General features: G+C 50.1%; 1 protein-coding gene across 2 annotated transcripts in view; it reads left to right on the top strand.

Moving 5' to 3' along the window:
* Positions 1-22,455, top strand: part of KCNN3 (potassium calcium-activated channel subfamily N member 3) — a 179,307-nt gene that overhangs the window by 41,392 nt on the left and 115,460 nt on the right. For both annotated transcript variants that reach the window (XM_032649316.1, XM_032649323.1), the window contains exon 2: positions 9,942-10,037. In XM_032649316.1, the coding sequence (XP_032505207.1) occupies positions 9,942-10,037 (96 nt within the window). The remainder of the gene's footprint in view (positions 1-9,941; positions 10,038-22,455) is intronic.

The raw sequence follows: 22,455 nt of genomic DNA, 5'->3' as shown, positions 1-22,455 counted from the left end.
GCGGGGGGCTGGTGAAGGGGCTGAGAGATGAAGGGTGGGGGTAGTCTGTAGGCCTTGCTTTGTGTCTTTAAAACCAACACATGCTTCTCTGTGGCTGTCAGGTGGTGAGAATTCTTATTTCAGATTCTATCCATCTGAAGATGCATTTACCCAGTTCATTGCAATTGGTTGACCACAGCTCCTGCAGAGAATCCAGGAGTCTGGTGTATGTCCTGGGGCAGGATGGGGAGAGAGAAGCCCAGTCCTGGGTCAAGCCCTGTCTGGGCTGGTTCGGTTCTAGCTGGGAACCCAGTGTGCACACCCAGCCTTCTGCAGAGCAAAGTGATTTCCTGCTGTTTTATTGGTTTGGGGGCCAGATAGGTTTTAATAAGAGAAAAGAAAACAACTTCAAAGCAAGCCATCCAGAAAGCACAGTTATTTGTCTCCAACATTCTAGAACATTAAAAAAGGGGGGCTCCTGCAAGTTGGAGGAAATATGGGGACCATGGTCTTAGTGAGGGTAGCAGTGGATATTTGCAAGGAGAACCCATCATGGTGCTGGCAAACTGAGCAGCCTTCCGGCAGGGCTCTGCCACACCTCGGGGGTGAAGAAAGATTAAGTGGTTCTCTGTAATTGAGGACCCCCCAGGTTGCCAGGATGCGTGTTGCGACTAGGACAAGAGACCTTTAGTATGTGCTTCTCCCAAGATGATGGCAGGGGCTGGGACCTTCAGAATGAGATGCATAGTGACAGGTATGCATTCATCAAAGCTGGAGAAGGCCGTATGGGCTTTTTGACACCACAAGAATGATGTAATTGCTGACTGGCCAAGAGCGCTCACATTCCACAAGCAGAGGAGGATGAAAGGTAATCAGGAGCAGATTGTTTATTGGAGAAGGAAATAAAGTGGCTACGTGAGAGGTTTGGAGGTGACTTCCAGGATAGGGATCTAGGCTTTTGGAGAACAGATAAATTTAGAGTTGTTATATCTTCAGAAACAGGGGAGACAGGGTGGGCAGGGATGCCCACCCCGTGAGCGTAAGCCTGGGGGACCCAATACCCAGGTTCTAAGCTTTGCTTCAACACAGGCTAGTGTTTGATAGGGGCCGAGCCAGCCCCACAGTGTCCTCATGTAGAATGAAGGGTGGGGATGAGCTGACCTCCAGGGGTGCCTCCAGGCCTGGTGTCTATATTTTTATTGGTATTTGTCTTGGGGAGGGGCTCACTTATTGAGGACGTTTGCATAGGCACATATGATGCCAAAATCAGAGTGAGGCTTCACAGAGGCATTTGTTTGTTTAGCTTTATTGGGGGCTAAGCACCTGAGAAAGCTGAAGCCAGATCTGTGAAAAAGTCAGAGCCTTTCCAACATAGAGATAGGCTGCCTTGATAGGAAGTGAGTTCCCTGTCCCTGGAGGTAATCAAGCAGAGACTGAATGACTATATGCCAGGAATCTTACAGAGGAGAGTCATGAGCCGTTTAACTAGATGGCTTTTACATTTCCTTTTAACTGTAAGGAGCTCCACTGCTTATGCATATGACTAACTGTTCAACAGAGTCTCCTCAAGGCTATGATGTCAGCCCCAGCCTTCTGCACTTCTTTCTTGTGCCCCCAGAGCAGCATTTCTCATCCCTGGCCTGCACATTTGCATCGCTGAAATATTTTTTTAAATGTCAGTGTCCAGGCCTCACCTGCAGAGATTTGATTCAATTATTCTGGGGTGGGGGGTCAAGGTCCCTCAGTTCTAGAATGGCCTGGGCTGTTGGTGCCTGGTGGGCATCCTTCCCACCTGCATACTCCCTGATGGGGTGAGGAGACTCAACCCCCCTCTGGTTTCATTCTGCCTTGGTATAGAGCTCAAAAGTTTGACCCTTCCACATTCATTCACCCAACAAACATTTGTTAAGTGCTTATTTCATGTTGGAAGAGTCCTAGTAGGCCAGCTCTTGGCTACTTTAGGAGCAGCAAGCCCCAAACTGCCTTCAGAAAGACCTCATCATGTGTATTCCTACCTCCTACACTTAGCACAGTGCCTGGCACATGGCAAGTATATAATAAAACATTTTGATTGAATTGCATGGAATCTTTGCCAATGTTGTAAGTGGGGCAGGAAAATAAATTATAAGCAAGCATGCAGTAGAGAATTCATGATATGCCATTTCCCCTCTGCTCAGACCTTGTAAAGGAAATCATCTCCTTAATTGGAATTATGTTTGTGGCCTTAGGGGTGACCCATCTGACTTGATATTTTGGTAGCGTGGTCTCCCAAATGACGATTTTTTCCTCCTTGGGTCATCACACAGCGGGAGGGCCGAGGCCTGGGGAGGATGATTTCTTCTTAATTGGTGTCCTGGTCGTTGTGCTGGTTTCACTAACCATTACCAGGCCACCCTCTACTCAGACCCAAATGCCCTTGTGTTAACTGCATGATGTCCCTCAGCCATCAGGTTCCATCTCCTCCGGGAGTGACAAAGTGGAGGGCCACAGAGAAATGGCCCAGGCCAACTTGACTTTATGAGTTTCATTTTGAGACCATTGGCATCCTTCACTCCACAAGCATTTCCTGCCTGCCCGCCCCATACCAGGCCTGGTCTGGGCTGCACTCGCAACAACGATGCAGACCCCCAGCCCTGACGTCAGGCTGCTGACTGTCTGTCATGCTACTAAGTGACCGGGGTTTAATGGTGACATGACCAGGGCCTCATCAGAGAGTGGGGTGAGATGGGGAGATTAGTCCTGCCCAGGAAGACTGGGCATGGAAGACGATGTTCCGATGACAGGCAGCCCGTGTGTCATGAGACTCTCTGGGTGGAGAGAGCACAGACCTTTGGGTCTAACTTCTGCCTGGGTTGGAATCTGACCTCTACTCTGTCCTTGCTTGGGGATGGTGGGCAAGTGACGGAACTTCCCTGGGCCTCGCATGGGGTTGTTCCGAGGATCTAAATGGTAAGCGCACAGTAGATGTAGGCTGTTATTTTTATCATGTTCCTTTAGCTGTATTTGTGAGTTCAGGAAGGAAGTGTCTACCTGCTTGACACGTCTCAAAATTTTGTTCCTTTCCTTCAAATATTCAGCATTCAACTGATACTTATTGACCTGCTATGTGCCGGACAATATCTGAGGTGCCAGGATGTAGAAGTGGACAAACAAATTTGAAATCCTGCCCTTCTGGGGTTTCCATCTTGGCGGTGAGAGACAGCCCCTGGGACCTGGTAAAGACACCCACACAGAGAGCTCAGGAAGGTGGAAGGTGCCTGGAGCTTGGTCTCTAGTACCCACGATGATGCTCAGCCCTGGTGGTCATTGAGCAGAAGAAGGTCTCATGCCCTCCTTGTCTGCAGAGAGAGCCTGCATCCTTAGCAAACAGCATCTTTGGGGAGAAGGTACTCTCTGAAGCTCCTTTGGCCTTGGGTCAGTCTGTATTCCTCACTTCACATTCAGGATGTAGGGTCAGTTCGGGTTCAGCTGCCTCTCTAGGGTCGCCTCTTCTGGTCCTGGTCATTCAAGGAGCTACTTGTAGGTCTTTTCTCTCAGCCTGGGCTTCCTGCCCGTTTCTTCCAGGCCCTACTCATCTGCCCTTTGTCTGCCAGGTGGGATTCAGGCTCAGCGGACTGGGGGTGGATGGAGTGGGGGAATCCCTGGCGTTTTGCAAGTACCCAGCACAGGGCCTGGGCATAGTTAAGTGCTCTGTAAATATCTATAGTGTGAATGGATGAGTGAATGAATGTTTGGCCCATTGCAGGATGCCAAAGCTATCTTTCTGAAATGCCTGGGGGAGCATCTTTGTAAATTGTTGCAACCCTAAAATGCTGATATTGGAGGTGCATTCAGCAGCCCCTGACTGAGAACCAGCTGCGTTTATCTGCACTGACATCTGTGCAGCAAGAGAAAGGGTGTTTGGCTACAAGAGAATGTGAGCTTTTTTGTGTGTGAAAAAAGAATGAGTTTTTTCATATGCATTATTTTACTTTATCCTCCAGTATCTGTGAGAGTTGGTCCTGTTACATCTGGCTTGCAGAGAAGGAAACAGAGGCCCAGAGAGGTTAAGTGACAGGTCCAGTGTCACATAGCTAGTGAGCAGCAAAGATATGACTTGAATTCTGACCTTTTGGTTCCAAATCCCATGTTATTTAGAAAGAGACAATGGTAATTTTCTTTGTTAGCTATCTCGTTCTATTTGAGGAGAAGTTGGCATGAGTGAGTTTTGTTGCTGACTATTTCACACTCACAATTTTATCATGTATAGAAATGCCTGAGAAAAGGAGAAAAAAAGAAAGAAATATTGGGAGTGTCCCTATGACCTGTGTATGTGTCATGGCCAGTGTGCGCCCAGTGCCATCGGCCATTAGGCTTCAGGGGCTATTTGGTCCAAGAGTCTCATTTTACTGGGGGTATTGAGGCCTAGAAGAGTGAAGCAGCTTGTCCAAAGCCAGGCATTTACCGTGGAGGAGGCCCAGACCCTCTGGGCCCTCTGATGGCAAGCCCAGGGCCCAGCTCCAGAGACCTCTTAGTTATGAAGCACCCTGGCTTCTTGGAACTTCTCCCTCCTCAGGCCTGTCGGAGATCCAGGTGCCCTTTGAAGCCCCCAGGGTCCACCCTCCCACCCCATTGTGACAGCTTTGCTTGTTTCCCCTGTTTGCAAGTTGGACATCCAAGGACGCAGAGGGTCTGAGTGATTCCATTCTGGACCATGAGTGACCAAAATAGGATTCTGGTAGCTGACTTCTGGTAGGAACCAGGCTGGGCAGTCACTCTGAGAATGCCAGGAAGAGCCAGGGAGGTACTTAAATCAGGCAGCTCAACCTGGGGCCATGAGCCTGAGCTAAGAGATGAGCATGAGGGTGAAAGGTGTGGAGAGTGGACGAGAATGAGAGATTATGAGAAAGAGGCAGGATGAGAGCAGAGGAAGGAGGAAGGCAGGGGCTTGGTGCTGGTGTGAAAGCACCAGGTTGAGGAAAGAAGCTCCGTCTCCGCAGAGAACAGCAATCACGAATGCAGTCTTCCGGGCCAGTGGATAAGGGGCTGGTTTTAATTTGCATAGCGTTAATTAGCAAGAGTGTCTAATTAAGACAACCATTACAGAGCCACAGTACTAAGCTGATGCTGAATGTCAATCAATTTTGGAGCCTCTCCATGAAATTGAAGGAAAAGTTGACCTTATTAAACTGAAAAGATTTCTAAATCAATTATTTCCCAAGTCGAATGCACAAAACATAAATCTTAATTCAGTAGATACAGACTTTAGATGATATTACCTCTTCCCCTTTGGGAGTTCCAGCCAGTGACAAGATCATGAATGGATCACATATGTACACACACGCACGCACGCACACACACGCACGCACGCACGCACGCACACACACACACACACACACACTTTGGGGAAGGCACCTGCACATCTCTACCTGGTATTTAACTTCTGTTCAATGCCCCTCTAGGACTCTGCCTGCATGGTTTTCTGTTCTTTTCAAATGTTCCAAACAATATAATACATTTAGAACTTCAAAGTCTCTGGAAAATCTACCATAATCATTACAATTCTGGCTTGTCTTTGGAAGCTACAGGGCGGCTGGGAGAGCAATTTATATGGCTGGCTCAGAAGCTGGGAACACACTCCATCACAGTCTGCACAGCCTTGGGGGAGGAAGGGCTAGAGCAGTTCTGAGAAACCTCACTGAAGAAATTGGAGGCTGGAAAGGCCTGACCAGCCAGGCAGGTGGGGTGTTGGTGCACAGGCAGGGCACAGAACCTGGAAGTAGATGGTCTGGAGTAAATCCTGGCTTCTTCAATCCTGACTTGGCCATTTGTTGGCCATGTCCTTGGACAAATTAGGTAACTTCTTGGCGCCTCAGTTTCCCCCACTGTAAGAGTGGGTTGACGATGTCCACCTTGCATGGTAGGCCCCTACAGTAGTGCTTTATAACGGGTTGTTGTCGTCAACAAGTCACAGATCTGTGAAGGGCTGGCTCATGGCTTGGAGCAGAACAGGACCACGTGGATAGGGGCATCTTGCAGGAATGTGGTGCACCCTCCTTCCCTGCTAGGAATCCCCTCTACAGCACCCCTGATGGCTGTAGCCAGCCTCTACTAAGATGACAGGAACTCACTATCTCACACGGGAGCCTAGTTCATTTTGAAGGCAGGGGGGAAGCGTGGTATATAGAAAAATCTGATATATAGCTAAAGTCTGAGCTAGCTGTATGACCTTGGAAAAGTCACTTTGTCTCTATGACCCTCAGTTTTGTTTTGTTTTGTTTTGTTTTTTGATCAGTAAAATGGAGACATCATGACCTCATCTGTAGGGTGAGAATGCGAAGTAATCTGTATAGAAGGCATAATCTGGGACCTGGTATGTAGTCAGTACTTAATAAATGTTAGGTAAAAATAAAAGTACTATTATTAAGTAGTTTCAAGAAGCACTTATTAAGCACCTGTTGTACTCAGATCATCAGAGGTAATACAACTGAGTACCCTGGCACTTGATAGAATCACACTATATATTTGCAGTCTTTTTTTACATTAAAAAAGTAAAAAATTAAAAAATAATTGGAAATATACCATATTTACAGTTTTGGGGTCTGGGTTTTTGACTTGATATTATATCATGATCCTTTCCTGATATCTTCAAGTATTCTCTGCAGAAGTGGCTTTAAGTAGCAACATAGTGTTCCATCACTGGCTGTTCTCCAATTTACTTACCCACTCTAGTATTTTGGGACATTTAGGAATAAATGGCTTTAAAAAAACAACTCTCATCTGTTGGGATATAATTCTTAAGCATTCCTGTGCATTAAGGATATTACTCTCTTGAAAAATTCTGAGTTGCAGGAGAGGAGTGTTGACCAGTTGACCGCAGGACTCCCTTCCAGCCCTATGAGTCCCTTTGGCCCTTGGATAGCAGTGAGTGGGGGCTGAGCAGGTGTGTGTACATACACACATGTGGTGTATGGCAGCTAATTAGCCAGCCCTGAGTTGCTGCCATCACCCAAAGAACCATATCAATTTCAAGCTTCACTGGAGTTCAGACAGAAAAGAAAAGATGATAATTCAACATTTTAACAAATAGAAAACATTTCTAATCCAGCCAGACTTCTTTGACGTATTTTCCTGCTATTAAAAATGGTTGATGGTTTAATTTTTATTGACATGTGATTGGTAGAGAATGCAAGGAAATCTGTGAAGTAATGAGCATTCCCACTGATCCAGTGCGCACTCATCTCCCTATGGGGCTGGGACTGGCCGACGAGATTTCAGTGTCCAAAATGAAGAAGCAGGTGGAGTTGACTCTTATGTAAAGGCTTTGAGTTTTAGAACAAAAGGAAGAAGCTCAAAGGAGAGGAGACAGCTTCTGGCCCCTTTCCCTTCACCTCTTCCTCTAAACATGATGGAAATAGACTTGGATTCTGATTTCAGTTACTTTCTGCCAAAAGAAACAAATTAAAGTTTGAAATGTGCAGCCGATCCCAAATCCTTCCCTGGGGAGGCATGATGCTCCCCAGATGTCAGACCCCTCTGAGAAGAAAGTTATGGTCATTTCTGGCTCAAAAACACCATGATCTGTCCCCAGTTGATTCCTATAGGGAGGTAGTCTTGTCCTAAAAGTCTGAGTGTCCCTGAATTCACCACCTGCTCTCTTCAGCCCCAGTAGGTCTTGCGCTTTGGGTGGTGTTTCAGGCATCCAATAGTGCTTTCGAAGAGTGGAACCTTCCTGAGGGCTGGAACTGTGTTCTGTTTTCCTTTGGGCCCTTAACTGGAGCAGCAGAATACCCCGCAAGGCACCACTGTGCGTGTGCACTGAGTAAATGATTGCAGGCTGCTCTTCATTAAGCGTAGAACATGCAAGAGGCTCAATGAAAAGTGGATTGTGCTTAGACTGTTGTCTCTGGGCAGGGCAGAATGGAGAATTTTCCCCACAGCTGGATGATCCTGTACAGTGTAGAAAGCTGGGGTTTGTGTATAAGCCAGATTGCAAACTTGTGGTGGGCAGGGGCCCTCTATAAATAGCCTGCAGTATCTAGCACACTGTTGGACATCTAGCAGGTGCTCAAGAAATGAGAAGTTGTTGAAATCGTCATGAAAGAAAGAAAGAATGAATGAGCTCCTTCATTAGTTCTCCCTTGGGTCCCCAGCACTAGCTTGTGTCTGGCACAGAGTGGGCCCCAAAACTATACCAAATAAATGAATGGTAGGTTGGCAGACACCAGGGAGAGCTGCTTTCTTTCCATCTCAGCCTGCAGAGGGTGGTTGAGAACAGGGACTTGGGCATCTGGGAGTCCTGGGTTTAAGTCCAAGCCCTCCACTGACTCTAAGTGGCTGCCATATTGGACACCCCCCCACCCCAACGCTGGAGATCTCAGCCACCTCTCCCTCTGTCTCTGAAAGCTTGCTTTCTTGGACCGTGATGTCTCCCTCCCTAGCTCTATTGTAGGTTTCATGTGGTAATTAATCATATCTCACCTTCGAAACACCTTCCATTATCGTCTTATGTAGTCATTTGGGTCTGTGTAAATGGGCACTTCTCACATTTTTACTGTTTCCCATTGAGAGTGGGCCTGAGGGGTGCGGGCAGTGCTCTGGGCTGGGAGTCAGGCTGAGAATCAGAGGTCTTGGCTTTGAACTCTGGCATGAGCCACTCACCTCTCTGAGCCTCTGCCTGTAATATCTATAAAGCTGGGCCAGAGGCCAAGGGCTGTCTCAAGGATGGATGAGAACAAGATGTGAAACCACCTTGTAAACTGTGAGGTGCTTTGCAGACATCAGGCATGTTATGATTCTGGAGCATGGGGGCTGTTTCTCATGTGGCGTGCCTCTCTCAGGATGCGTGAGGCCACAACACAGTGCTTGGAAGTACTGCCTGGCTTTCTGCTACCTTTGCTCAGGGCTGTGTTCCTGCCTTCCTTTGGGACTGGGAGCTGCCTCTACTCCCTGGCTTCCAAATGCCCAGGAGGCACCAGCCCGGTAGAGGAGATGAGGTAGATGATAGTAGACAGCCCTCACAGGGCCTGGCACTGGGCTAGGCACTTTACATAGACAAATGCCTTTCTCCTTCACAGCAGCCCTGAGATGTAGGTACTGATGTTGTCCCCATCTGATGTCTGAGGCAACTGAGCACAGAGAGATGGAGTGAGCAGCCTGAGGTTACGTGGCTGGTAAGCGGCTACGTCAGGGTTTGGATTCTGTTGGCTGGTCCCAGAGCTCTTGCTGCTAACCACGTGGGTCCCCTAAGCTGCCCTGGGGCTGGAGGACTGCAGTGAAGGCAAGTGGCCCACCCTGTTTCCCCCAGCCTCAGCTGGAGGGACCCTCAGGGCCCTTCTCCTGCCCAGGACCCCTCTCCGCTCCTGTGCTCGGCCCCCTTCTCTTTCCAGTAGCTCCTCTGCCACCCTCGCTTCCCTCCCCGCCCTTGGCCCTAAAACGGGAGATGAGAGCTGCTGCCAGGACATTCTCATTCATTCCTGAAAGAACTCTGCATTGTCAGAGGTGGAAGGGACCTCGGAATCCTCTGGTTCAGGTTTGTTAAGAGAAAAGAGAGGCTCAAGCTGGCACAGTATTGATGCCCAAACCATGTAACAGCAGCATCGAAAAGAATTATGTTCATATGACTTCTGAGCATGGAGGCAAATATTCTAAACAGCACATCAGCAAACTGAATCTAGGCATGTATAACAAACAGAATACATCACGCCCAAGCAGGGTTCATCGCAGGAATGCAAATATGATTTAACCCTAGAAAACAGAGGCTCAGAGGGCAGCTGCTGGGACGGAGCCGGCCCAGGGCCCAGCCCAAGGTACTTTCGGGGCTCAGGCTACCTTTGTGCTGTATCCCGCTCCCAGGAGGCGCTGGTGACAGTCTTTCCTTTGCCCTCACTGCCCCTCACCCCCACCCCTTAACACAGCCTCAGAGTAAAATGAGATGCTCCATCCCGGATTTCCCTAATCCTCTCTTTCCCTTTCTCCTGCAGGATTCCATGTTTTCATTGGCCCTGAAATGCCTTATCAGTCTGTCCACCATCATCCTTTTGGGTTTGATCATCGCCTATCACACACGTGAAGTCCAGGTAGGTGCCCTCGCCCACACCCCTTCATGCAGGGGCTATTCCTTTGCTCCAGGCTGAGCCCGTCCCCCCTCCCAAACCTACCCTTTCAGTAGCTACTTGGGTGATTTCAGCAAAATGTATCTGAGATTGTGGATCTTCTCTTTTGGTTTGGACCCTCGTGGGAGAGGGAATTGTGAGGCTGCCCTGTGGCTTTAGAACAACTGTGACATTATCTTCAAGTGGGGATCCCAGAGGCAAACACGACTTCATGATTTGCGGGGCAGTCCTGCTTAGAATTTTCATTTTGCATCATTCTACTGTGAGACTTGCTTTGCCCTTTCTATCTCTTGCTGGATCCTTTCTGAACTTGAGCCACTGAGTCCCCCAAGTGAAACAGACCTGCCTGCTGTGCCCCTGCATACACACACACACACACACACACACACACACACACGCACACACACACACACTGCACCAGATACCACCGGGAATCTGTATTTCTGACTGGTGTAGACTTTACTCCCACTGGACTCTACCAAGGAGGAGACATTTTCTAGAAAGAATAGAATCTGCTGTAGTTGAAGGGGCCTCTGTTTCTTGCTGTCCAGGAGTCACTTGGCACCCAGAGAGGTATTGGCTTAACCTCTGGGGTGCACTCCAGTTTGGCCGATGTAGGGAGGAGGGTTCGACCTGGGCTGGGAAGGGCAGGCAGGAGTGAGCATATCTGTAGCATCTTCTCATGACAATAGGTCTCCCTCTCACTGGGCCCTTCAGGCTGACCTGCTCTGCTGGGGCCCTGGGTAGTTCTAAAGTATCCAGATGTTTTTTCTCACATGCATACGCATCTAAATATAACTCCTGTCATTTGGCTGGAGGAGCACAGATAGATCCACATCTGGGCAGCAGGCAAGAAATTGACAAAGACCAGAACTCAGAGTCAGAAAAGCTGGGGCCGAGCCTCGCCCATGACCTCTTCTTACAGCGTGTCTCTGGCCAGCCCTGAGACCTTTCTGGACTGAAACATGTGAACTTTTGCTCGTCTGGAACATGGGGGGTTTTATTCTGCCATTTATGGGTCGTTGTGAGGATGAATGGGGAGTGTATGAGAGAGCTCTGTAAACTGTAAAACACTTCAAATCTCATCGCTTTTGTCACTCAGCGTTTCTGGGCTGACCGGCTGCACAGGCAGAGATGGGCCAGTGTCTCCTGCTCCTGGAGGGGCTCTGCTTTGCCTCTGGGTGTCAGGGACCTCTGTGGCTGGCCTGGGCGTGGGAGCCCTGGCTCCAGGCCACCTTACCTCCACTCTGTTGATAACCAGAGGACACTAATCTAGAAGGTGGGGACTCTTTAATCTCTGGGGGGGTCACAGGTGTGGGGAGGCTGAGTGTCCCAGAAACCACCAAGCAGCTTCCTTCGTGGGGTCTGACCTGGGCAACGCATGTGGGCTTTAACCCAGACCGTGGTCCAGTCAACCCCAGAAAGGAGCCAGGAGTACAGGCAGGAGGAACGGGCCAGGATCAGAGACAGGACCATGAGTCACAGTCGGGGCTCCAGGCTGGGTTCACCCCACCCCAAACCAGCTGTGGGACCCATGTATCTCCTCAACTTCTCTGAGCCCCTGAACCCTCATCTAGAGGGCGTCTATACTACTGTGTATCACCTTGACCTGTGCAGAGGGGTTGCACAGGCCAGAGAAAAAGGCAGAGTCATGAACTCATCTGTGATCCAGGCTTGAAGGAGGGGAGAGGAGCTGATCTCAGCCTCACACCCGCACGATGGTTCCACTCAACCTGACTGCTGCTGCTTTCCACTCCAGGCACTGGGATGGGAATGAGCCAAGCATCCCTCCCTCTGATTCTCTTGGGGTCCTGCCCCACCTCCCTCTAGGGCTTGCAGCCTTGACTCTCAGACCTGACTCCACCCAAGTGCAGTTGTGACCTCAGTTCTGGCCTGGTGGCAGGGCCGCGATGCTGATAGGCCGGCACCTCCCTGGGCACACTTTGTCCATCCTCAGCTCGTAGCCAGTCTCTGCTTCACCCTAATTATGGGCAGCAGAGGACGCTTTTCAGTCACTTGTCTTGGCCTGACACTCACAGTTTGGAGAAACAAAGTGAAGTCAGTGGCATTAAATCCTGGCTCAGACACTTCAGCCTGAATGACCTTGAGCCAATAACAACTTCTCTGGGCCGCATCGGTTTCCGCATCTGAAGGATGGCAGTCATATCACCCAACTCATAAGCAGGGGGGTAACTGTTGACAGTGCAGAGTGGGCCTTTATGAAATGGAAGCTGGTCTCTTTCCTGTGACCTCTGTCCCACTGCTTCCAGCTGGACCTCGTCCATGTACAAGCTGTGCCCACCAGATGGTCACTGTCACAACTGCCCGGTACTGGCGGGTGGTTGGACTTCCTCCCTGCTCTGGCCCGGCCCTTCCTGCACTCTCAGCTCCCGCCGCCCAGCCCCTTATCCTCCCTGGCCCACTGTCACGTGGGGAGTCACCAGAACCTGGCTCCCTCTGTGCCTCTTACCTGTCCAGTGAAGTTCTTTCTTCTGGAAAAGTCTAGTGGGACCTTCTCCTGCCAGAGGGAAATGGGAACGGTTTGGGCCCAGACAGTCAGCAGGACCCTTGTATGCACTCACCTGACCATATTGTGATTTTTTGTCCTGTATCCTTTTCCTCACCCTCAGGGACAATGATGCTGTTAACCTTTTTTTTTTTTTGCGGTACGCGGGCCTCTCACTGTCGTGGCCTCTCCCGCCGCGGAGCACAGGCTCTGGACGCGTAGGCTCAGCGGCCATGGCTCATGGGCCCAGTCGCTCTGCGGCATTTGGGATCCTCCCGGATCGGGGCACGAACCCGCGTCCCCTGCATCGGCAGGCGGACTCTCAACCACTGCGCCACCAGGGAAACCCGCTGTTAATCTTTGTATTTCCAGGGACCCACGGTGTCTGACAGAGAGCAGGTGTCTGCAGGACATATTTTGAATGAAAGAGTGCTGGATTCAAGCTATCTGGTTTCCAAAACCTTTTAGACCATGACTCAGCTCTGTGGTCTTGGGCCTCAAGTTTCCACATCTGTTCATTGGGGATCCTAAGCACCCATCCCGCCCCCCTCCCCTCCCGATTCTGTAATTCTCTGATTGAGGTTGGTGCCCGCCGGCTGGGGGACCTGCTTCCTGAGAGTGGTGGGAGGGTTATCCCAAGCGTGATTGCCGGTGCTTATCCAGAGGGGACGCTTGGAAAGCCTCTTCAGTAGGGAAAGGCCAGCTGCTGCTTATCTGTTGGGAAGTAGGGCAGGGTGAGCATATGGCTCCTCTCCTCCGTGGGGTGAAGTCAGGGGCCTGTGTTAAGGATATGCTTGTCACTTCCTCATCAACACCAGTTACTGGTCACTTGGCTAAATTTTAGCAGGAACCAGATGACCGTGTTTCCCCCTCCCCCCAGCCCTGCCCCAGTCGCTCACATCCAGGCCCCTGGCCCTGGCCCTGGCCCAGCACACACAGGAGGCTAGGCGTACCTTCTAGAATAGTGTTCGTATTGGTTATTAGTTTGGACAACTTGTGTTTTTGAGAAAGAAGACTCTGAAACATTATTGGGAACCTCTCAACCAAACTCTGGCTTCAAGTTATGCACCTGAGGCTCGGTAGGTCCTCAGAGGTGACAGGAGGGGGGTGCACCCCTCACCAGTGCAGGAGGCCCCTCCAGCCTCCCTGGGCCGACCTGTCACCGGGACTCACTGCCTCTTGAGGGAGGCTCTCCCTGGCTGGGCAGTGTGAGTTCTAGAAATGGGCCTCTCTGAAAACTCCACTCAGCCCGCCTCTCTTCTGGAGTAGGGAAAAGAGGTGCCTGTGTTTCCCACGAGGCAGCCCTTGTCGTCTGAGGATGGCTGCCCCGTGTCTCCTTGGTCTCCTCTTCTCTTGGCATCTTGGAGCACGGAGCCTTCAAAGTCCCGGGCAGCTGTTCTCCTCAGGCTAGCGTGTCTTGGAAAGAAATGAAAAGCAAAATGCATTGGTTGTTGTGTTATTTATCAAAACTTTGAAAACTGCACTCTCCCTTGGAGAGTCCATTTGTTCCTGTGGTTTGGTGATCACAGATCACCAGTGCAAACCTCCTCTCCCCAGGCTGCAGACTCACGTTTTAGGGGCCATCAGCACACCCCTAGCTCAACATGTAACTCCCTCCCTCCCTTCCTCTCTCCCTTCCTTCCTTCCTTCCTCTTTCTGTCTCCCTTTGTTTCTTCTCTTTTCTCTCTCTTTGTTTCTTTTCTTTCTTTCTATTGAAGTATAGTCGATTTACAACGTTGTATTAGTTTTAGGTGTACAGCAAAGTGATGCAGTTATATATATATTCTTTTTTAGATTCTTTTCCATTATGGTTTATTACAGGATATTGAATATATTTCCCTGTATAGCTATAAAGTAGGCCCTTACAGTTTATATAGTTTATATGTAGTGGTGTATATCTGTTAATCTCAAACTCCTAATTTAGTCCCCCTTTGGTAACCATAAGTTTGTTTTCTATATCTGCGAGTCTGTTTCTGTTTTGTAAATATGTTCATTTGTATCATATTTTAGATTCCACATATAAGTGATATATGATATTTGCCTTTCTCTGACTTACTTCACTTAGTATGGTAATCTCTAGGGCCATCCATGTTGCCGCAAATGGCATTATTTCATTCTTTTTTATGGCTGACTAGTATTCCATTGTGTGTCTATATAATATCTTCTTTATCCATTCATCTGTTGATGGACACTTAGGTTGCTTCCATGTTTTGGCTATTGTAAATAGTGCCACTGTGAACATTGGGGTGCATGTATCTTTTTGAATTAGAGTTTTCATCTTTTCTGGATATATGCCCAGGAGTGGAATTTCTGGATCATATGGCAACTCTACTTTTAGTTTTTTAAGGAAGCTTCATTCTGTTTTCTGTAGTGGCTGCACCAATTTACATTCCCACCAACAGTGTGGGAGGGTTCCCTTTTCTCCACACCTTCTCCAGCATGTATTATATGTAGACTTTTTGATGATGGCCATTCTGACCAGTGAGACACTGAACACTTTATTGCTCCCCAAATATCCTCCCTCCTCTACCCTTCTTACCCAGCTAGTGCATTCATTCATTCATTGTGTACTTAACGAGGGTCTACTCTGTGCAGAGCCTGGGACAGGGGCCCAGTACTCTGTGCTGGAAACCCTGAAATCACTTTTGCTTCTCCAAGGGGTTGCCAGTGTTGAGTGAATCCATGGCTCTAATGTCTTTAGTGCCATCCTGGAAGGCAGGACAGAAGGAGGCTGAGAACACAGATTTTAGAGTAGCCCAGCTTGGGTTCAAAGCATGTTCTTTGTCACACTGTAGTATGTATGGTAGCCTTTAGCAAGTTACTGAATGCCTCTTAGTCTATCTCCTTTCTGCAAAATGGGCCTAGTAATAGTACCCACCACAGCGTTGTTGTCCAGATCAAATTAGATAATACGTGCGAGACACCTCAGCTTCAATGAGGACGTGTTTGCCGGGCTGACGGCATGGAAAGGATATCCCAGGCAGAAGTCTCAAAAGGAACAGAGGCCCTGAGATGAGAAACTGCAGAGTGCATTCAGAACGCCTCCAGGACAAGGTCCTGGGCAGTGGGGCCGGTCTACTCTGGAGCACGGCAGGACCAGCAGGAACTCATCTGCCTTGCTGAAGAGTTTTGGAACTGTCCTGTGGGCAGCAGGGAGAACCATGGAAGGAGTTCAAGCAGGGGAGAGAGATGATCAGATCTGCATTTTAGCTGCAGCATGGCAAATGTTGCAAGGGCCAATTTCAGAGGCAGGAAGACTAATTGGAAGCATGTTTCCACGGTCGAGATGAGGGATGGTGACACCCTGAATCAGGGTAAGACAAGAGCCAGGACAGGGGAGACTGTGCATAAGAGATGTTGAACAAGTGGAATTGACCAGACTTGGTCAGTTATTAGGTTGGAGGTACTGTCTGTGGGGAAAGGAGGGGCCCAGCAGTTGCTTGGCTAACTCAGTGGCTGGGAGTGCCATTCATTACAGTTGAAACCGCAGAAGGAGGCTGAGGTGGGGAATGATGACCAGGTTAGTTTTGGAAGTTGAGGTTTAGGGGCTGGGCATCCAGCCACCTCCAGGATGGTGATGCAGAGGATAGGCCTAGATGAGCAGGGAGCAGTGGGATGAAAGGAGGCATGGGACAGGTCCCCAGAGGGACATCAGAGGACATCAGACTTCTCCCAGAGGGAGAAGTCAGGGAGGTCAGAGGAGACCCCAGAGGGAGGGAGTCACAAAGCCGGGACAGAGAAGGAAGTGTCGGTTATGCCACAGGGGGGTCGAGGAGTTGGGAACCCCACTGGTCCTTTGCACCAGGCTGTGGGAAGGTCATTGTGTCCTTCCTCAGCACAGTCACTGGGAGTGACAGTCACAGGGCAGTGGAAGGGGAAGGGAGGACCGAGTAGGAGGTGAGGAACATGGAGACACTGAATACTGGCCAGTCTTCTAAGAAGTTTGGCTGTGAATCGAGGGAAGGCAGAGCGGCAGCTGGAGAGGACACAGTGCTGAGGGAGGGATGTTGGTCTGCTTGTGTAGCCTGGAGAGACTGCATATGTCTCGCAGCTGTCAGGAAGAAGCCAATTGAGAGCGAGAGGAAATAACCAGGGGCCAGGTTCTTGTCCAGGAGCACACAGGAGGGGAAGGGATCAAGTGCCCCAGGGAGGAAGTGCCCTGGCTCAGAGCCTGGGGGACATGATGGGGGGATGGGGAGGGGGAGCGAGCCTTGGTGTCCTTAATGAAGCTACAGGGGCAGGAAGCTGCAGGACTGTGACTGGCACACAGCATGGCTCAATTAATGTTTGTCTAATTAAAATGGAGGGACTGCTGTGAAGCTAGGATAGGACATAGGCAGTGGCAGATTTCCCATCATCCAGTGTGTGGATGGGAACTTACAGATCATTAATTTCAGTCTGTGGTTATTGGCCATATTCAAAGTAGAAAGCATCAATCAGATCAAGATCTGGTGTGGGCCTCCAGAGGCTTCTAGTCCACTTCAAATCTGACAGAAATATAACTATAGTGACAAAATATAGGTCTTCAACCTCATGAATTTGAAACATAGGAGACCAATAAAAGGGGAGACTTTTAAGTTATTAGATGTGTAAAAGTGGATATTTTTATTAAATAGCAATAGAGTTCTCAGCTGACAGGGAAATTACTTCAAATTGTAGGACATAAATTCTATTCAAGAGACAGCTCACATTGCAAAAAGGCTCACATGCTATGGCACGACGGTCCCATAGGTTGGAGCATCCTCCTGGGTATGTATAACCTGCTGTCACAGGAACAGGGGCATCTGGAATGCAGGAGGTGTCACTGGTCCAGATGCCTTGGGAGCCCACTGCGAAATGAGTCAGGGGTGTCTTCCCATCAGGGAGTGGACTCGATGGTTCAGGCTGAGCCTTGCTCTGTGCTCTCACTTTCCCTTCTCCCTATAGAAGAAAGTGGGCTCAAGCCATATCCTGAACTTACCTGTAAGGTAAGGACTACTATGTGTCAGGCATTGAGAATCCAGAAATAATTCAGACCCAGTCCCTACCTTTGGAAGCTGCTTGTCCTAGACCTTGATCCACTGTGACCCAGGCTGATAAGCCCCAAGGTATGAGGTGTGTGTGAAATACCGTGTGGCCACAGTGGGCCAGGCAACTCTCATGGAGAGAAGAGGCCCTAACCAAGCCATGTATTCACTGGGAGCAGAGGCCTTGTGTATGTTTGGGATGAAACTGGCCTGGAGCATTTCAGGGGCATGAGAGAGAAGAGAAGGGAAGGTGTGTCTGTCCTCCAGGGGAGATGGCAGCTGCCTCACCCTGGTGGGGCTGGGATCTCTGTCCTTGCAGGCCCCCGATAGATATTTCCTAAGGTTGTCCCTGGCTGGTTGGCTGATGGATTTGAATCGCCTTCACTGGGCTCACAGATGGGGCCAGTGGCCAAGGGACTCCTTTAGAGTTGAGCAGATTGGGGACCCCTGAGATCCCAAGACCTCCAGATGGCCCTCTCAGCCTGCTAGGTCTGAGGACATGAGCTCCTTAACCCAGGTGTGCTGCACAGAGAGGAGGAGGGAACTCTAGGCCCCCAGGGTGGCTCCAGGACCACAGGGCTTGACAGGAAAATTTTGGATGGTGGCCTCCTCTGCTGAGCTCACGGCCATCTCCTACTCCACGCTAATGAACACTCCCTACACAGATGGCAGCACATGAGGGAAATTGGAAATGGGGGGTGTGTCCAGGGGACAGGGCCTGGCTAGGCCACCGTGCATCAGCTGAGGACGCCACCTGCCCTCCCACCAGCCCACCTGCACCTGTACAGCTGGAGAGAAAGGAGGAAAGAGGGGATGAGTAGCTGCTCAGTCCAAAGGCCATGAGTCCTTGTCAGACTACCCTCCAAAGACAGAAAGCTGAGAGGATGACGCGTTAGCAGCCACGTCGGTGACGACGGTGTCACTTCATCTTGTCTAGTGCTTTGTAGTTTTTGGAGTGTTTTCACATGTCTTGTCAGACCTCTTGCCTGCCTGACTTCACCTCTTTGACTTTTAGGGTTCAGCACAGATGCTTCCTCCTCTAGGAGCCCTTCTGGCTGCCCCCACTCCCAGGGCAGGTCTCCCCTTCTAGGAGTTGGCTGGACATGGGCTCTGACACTGTATCTCACCTGCACCCGCTCTGGCCGGATGTCCATGGTGGTGGAGGCTGACTTGGGTTCACTGCTCTGTCCCACAGCCAAGAGCACCCAGCACATAGCAGGGATTCAATAAGTGTTACCAGATGAATGAACAACAAGCCTGAGGGACAGACAGGCCGATTTATTCCCCTTGCTCCATAGAAGAGAAAACTGAGTCTCTGTAAGACTGAGAGACTGGCCTGAAGTCCACAGCTCTGGCTTGTGCATCGTGAGGGGTCAAGGGTCTCAGCGGGCTGCCCCCTGTGAGCTGGGCTGGCCATGCCCTCTGTGACCCTCCCCACCATCCTCTCATCTCCTCTTGTCCCAGGCCTCAGTCCCAGAGCCTCTTCACTCTCAGATCTGTGGCTGGCCATGGATTGCCATGGTTACCACGTCAGCCCTGGCAGTCTCCGTGTGACATTTTGGTTTTATTTGCTAAATATTTGAACACTTGGCTTTAACCCTTTCTGCCCCAGAGAGGGCTTTCCTGCCACGTTGCCCCTTCCCTAGGGGCGATGGCCTCCCGCTGCTTTCTCCGGGCCCCAGAGCCCACGGGGCTGGCGTGCCTGGGGGAGCAGCAAGGCTGTTTCTCAGCTGCCTGTGTTGACTTTCTGTTTTGTCAGTTGGAAATGTCATCCTGTGTCATGCTTCTTGACAGGGCATGTGCTGTGTCTGTTAACAGGTGTGAAAACTGTTGCCCTGGGCATGTTAAGACTTGCCCCAGCCGGGAGGGCCGGTCCCAGACTTCCGGAGTCAGCTGCCTGCGGCTCCATTGACTTCCGGGCAATTGCCTCTTGCCAAGTCCTCCAGAAGCTTCCTCAGCTCCAGGACTCCAGGATGTCAGGGGTGTGCTCTGCCCTGAACCCTGGCAGTGGGACAGAGGGGAAACTGGTTTCGGGAGGAATCAGTGTTTGTAAATGGGGAGGTGGTGTCACCTCCCTTCCCACTCCTCCTCCCCTGCTGGTGCTGGATGAGGTGGCGCTGGAAGGCTGAATCCATCAAGCTGTGTGTTACCTTGGAAACCACACACCGTCCGCACCTTGGGAAGTGAGGGGGGGCTCAGCAAGCTTCTCAGGAAGCTTCTGCTGTAATTCAGGGATACAAGAGATCACTGTCCAACATGGGCAGCTAAGTGAATGACAGTGTTGAGAAAAACAGCCCGAGAGCCTGCCCCGTTCAAAAGCGCTTCCTCCTAGCAAGACTCTGCCCCCTTTACAAGGTATGAGGGACCTGTGGCCTGGTCTGTCTGGGGTACCAATCACCGTGCGAGCTTGGATGAGCTACTTCTCTCTCAACCCGAGTTTTGTCATCTGTAAAGTGGGCAGATTGGATCAGATGATCTCTGGGGCCTCTGACTGTATCCAGGATTCCATGCCTGAAGGATGCTCAGTGACAATGAGACAACAATGTAAGGAGAGTAGCTATGAATGGTTTTTGATAACAAGAACTGATACAGTATGCATTCAGGAGACCCTCGTGCGGGACTGTCCCAGCAAACTGTCCCTTCTCCTAATTGCCTTGCTTCTCTGCCCAGAAAGGGAGCTGGCTGTCCCCTTAATATAGCCTTGAACTTGAAATAGCAAACAATCGAAAGAACAGTTCTTTGGCTCCAACATCCTAAAGTTTAAAGGTGACTCCTCTTAAGTCTCTTACAAATATAATCTGGTCAGACATCGTAAAGCTTTTAGGATAATTAAAGTCAGCGACCGTGTTCCCTTCCTCAGTGCTCAGTTCCAGCTTCCTTCCATGAATACAAACTCCCATTTCTTCAGAGTCACTGGGGAGCGAGTGTTCATCTTAATTCTGTTTCCCTGAGAGTGCCGATGTGTACTGTCTGTGACTTTTTCAGAGTTAATTCACTCTATTATGTATTGTTGTTGTTACTATTTTCAAGTGATGATCTCTTCTGTTTTCCATCAGGGATGGGCATCAGATCCCCTGTGCAATGTCTGGGCCCCGCAGGCTAGTGAACCCCACTGCCTGGGGATGTGTGTTTGGAAAGCACCACAGGGTTCCCAGGCTTCCTGCTGATTAAGAAACATCGTGCTCAGTTATAAGCTCCGCAAGGGCCATGCTTTCTCTTAATCGTCTGTGTGGCTGTCCCTGCAGTGCCAATAAAGGGGATTGTACGTAGTGGGAGTGTGATGATTCTAAATCTGGGCTAAAGATAATTGACTCTCTGAGGATTTGGGAAATTGGAAGGCATGGTAGAATTTTTAGTGTTTGGAGACTTCCTTACCATTTTCATTGCATTTATAAGACCAAGAAAATTCTGATAATTCTAGTCTCTGTTCAGCAGGAAGCTGAAGTCGCGTCTTTTTGCTTTTAAGAGAAAAGATGCAAAATCACCACTGCTCAAATTCTCCCAAACCCAGTAATTGGAAAAGAGATGAACTGTGCTGAGGTTATCTCTGAATTAAAGAATTCAATACAATTCAATCCAGCAGAATTCCATTTCCTCTGAACATATCACCAATACAAACCTGGTGGGTGGGTGGGAGGGACCCTGGGCTTGTGGTCTGTAGACCTGGGGCCAAGTTGTGACTTTGCCATCAAAAATTTTTTTAAATTATTGTAAATGTACATCATGTAAAATTTTACCGTTTTAACCATTTTTACGCGTACAGTTCAGTGGTTAAGTCCATCTGTGTTGTTGTGCCACCATCACCTCCATCCGTCTCCAGAGCTGACTTTGTCATTTTTATGTAACCTTCAGTCACCTGATGGCTCGTGGGTGTGGGTGCCCCTCTGAGTATGGTGGACTTTTTCCATACACCGCCCCCTACCAGCATCCCCCGAACTTGCCTTCACCCTGTCCCGACATCCTCATATCACAGGCCCAGGTTCTGATTCCAAGTTTAGATCTGGAAAAAGGTTTGTAACTCCACAAATGATAATAATGACAGGCTCTATTTTTGATCTCATATGTGCCGGGAATTGTGCCCTTTATGATCTCAATGAATCCTCATGTCAGTCCTGTGAGGTGAATTCTGTTACTATCCCTGTTTTATAGATAAGACAACTGAGGCCTAAGAAGGTAAGCGATGTGGCCAAGGTCATGTGCCTGGTGCGAGGCAGAGCTGGACTCAAGTGGGCTGTCTCCAAGCCTGTTAGGCTTCACTTGGGGGGAGAGCTCCATCCTTGGTCTGTCTCTCCTGCCCCTAGTTCCTGCAGTACCAGAAGGCAGCTTGGAATTTGGGCTCAGCCATGGGGACTCCCCTCCAAAACAGGGCAAGGGCTCACATGACGAAGCCAAGGGCAGAACAGCAATCCAGTAGCGCCCGGGGCCCTCAGCCCCAGCGGCACCTCCAGGAGGGACCTCCAGCCTCTGTTCTGCCCTGGGGTGGCTCCTCTGCCTGTTAGAAATTGCTTCCTTATCCTGGTTTCCCTCTTGTCTTCCTCTTGGGTCCCGGGCCTACCCCAAGGATGAGGTCCAGCACCCTCAGGGAGCTGGGAGCTTGCCAACCCCAGGCAGCACTCCCAGCCATCAGACCTGGATGATGCTTTGGTTTCCCTGCCTCCCCTCCCGATTCCTGCTTGGCTAGAGCCTTCTTCGAAGCCCTGGCTGCCTGGCTGGGCCCCATACTGCTTGTTCTTTTTTGCCCTCTCCCCACCCCCCGGCTTCTGAGAGGCTAGTTCCTGCTTCCCTGCCAGTCCCCTGGCCCTCAGGACCAGCCAACGCCTATCTGGGCTGCGTCTGGTCTTCCCTTTGGACACTGAGCCTTGGGCCGCCA

Source organism: Phocoena sinus, chromosome 1 (assembly GCF_008692025.1).
Source record: "Phocoena sinus isolate mPhoSin1 chromosome 1, mPhoSin1.pri, whole genome shotgun sequence".
NCBI classification, from domain to species: domain Eukaryota; kingdom Metazoa; phylum Chordata; class Mammalia; order Artiodactyla; family Phocoenidae; genus Phocoena; species Phocoena sinus.
The sequence above is the reverse complement of the archived record's forward strand: the minus strand, read 5'-3'. Positions and strand labels throughout refer to the sequence as shown.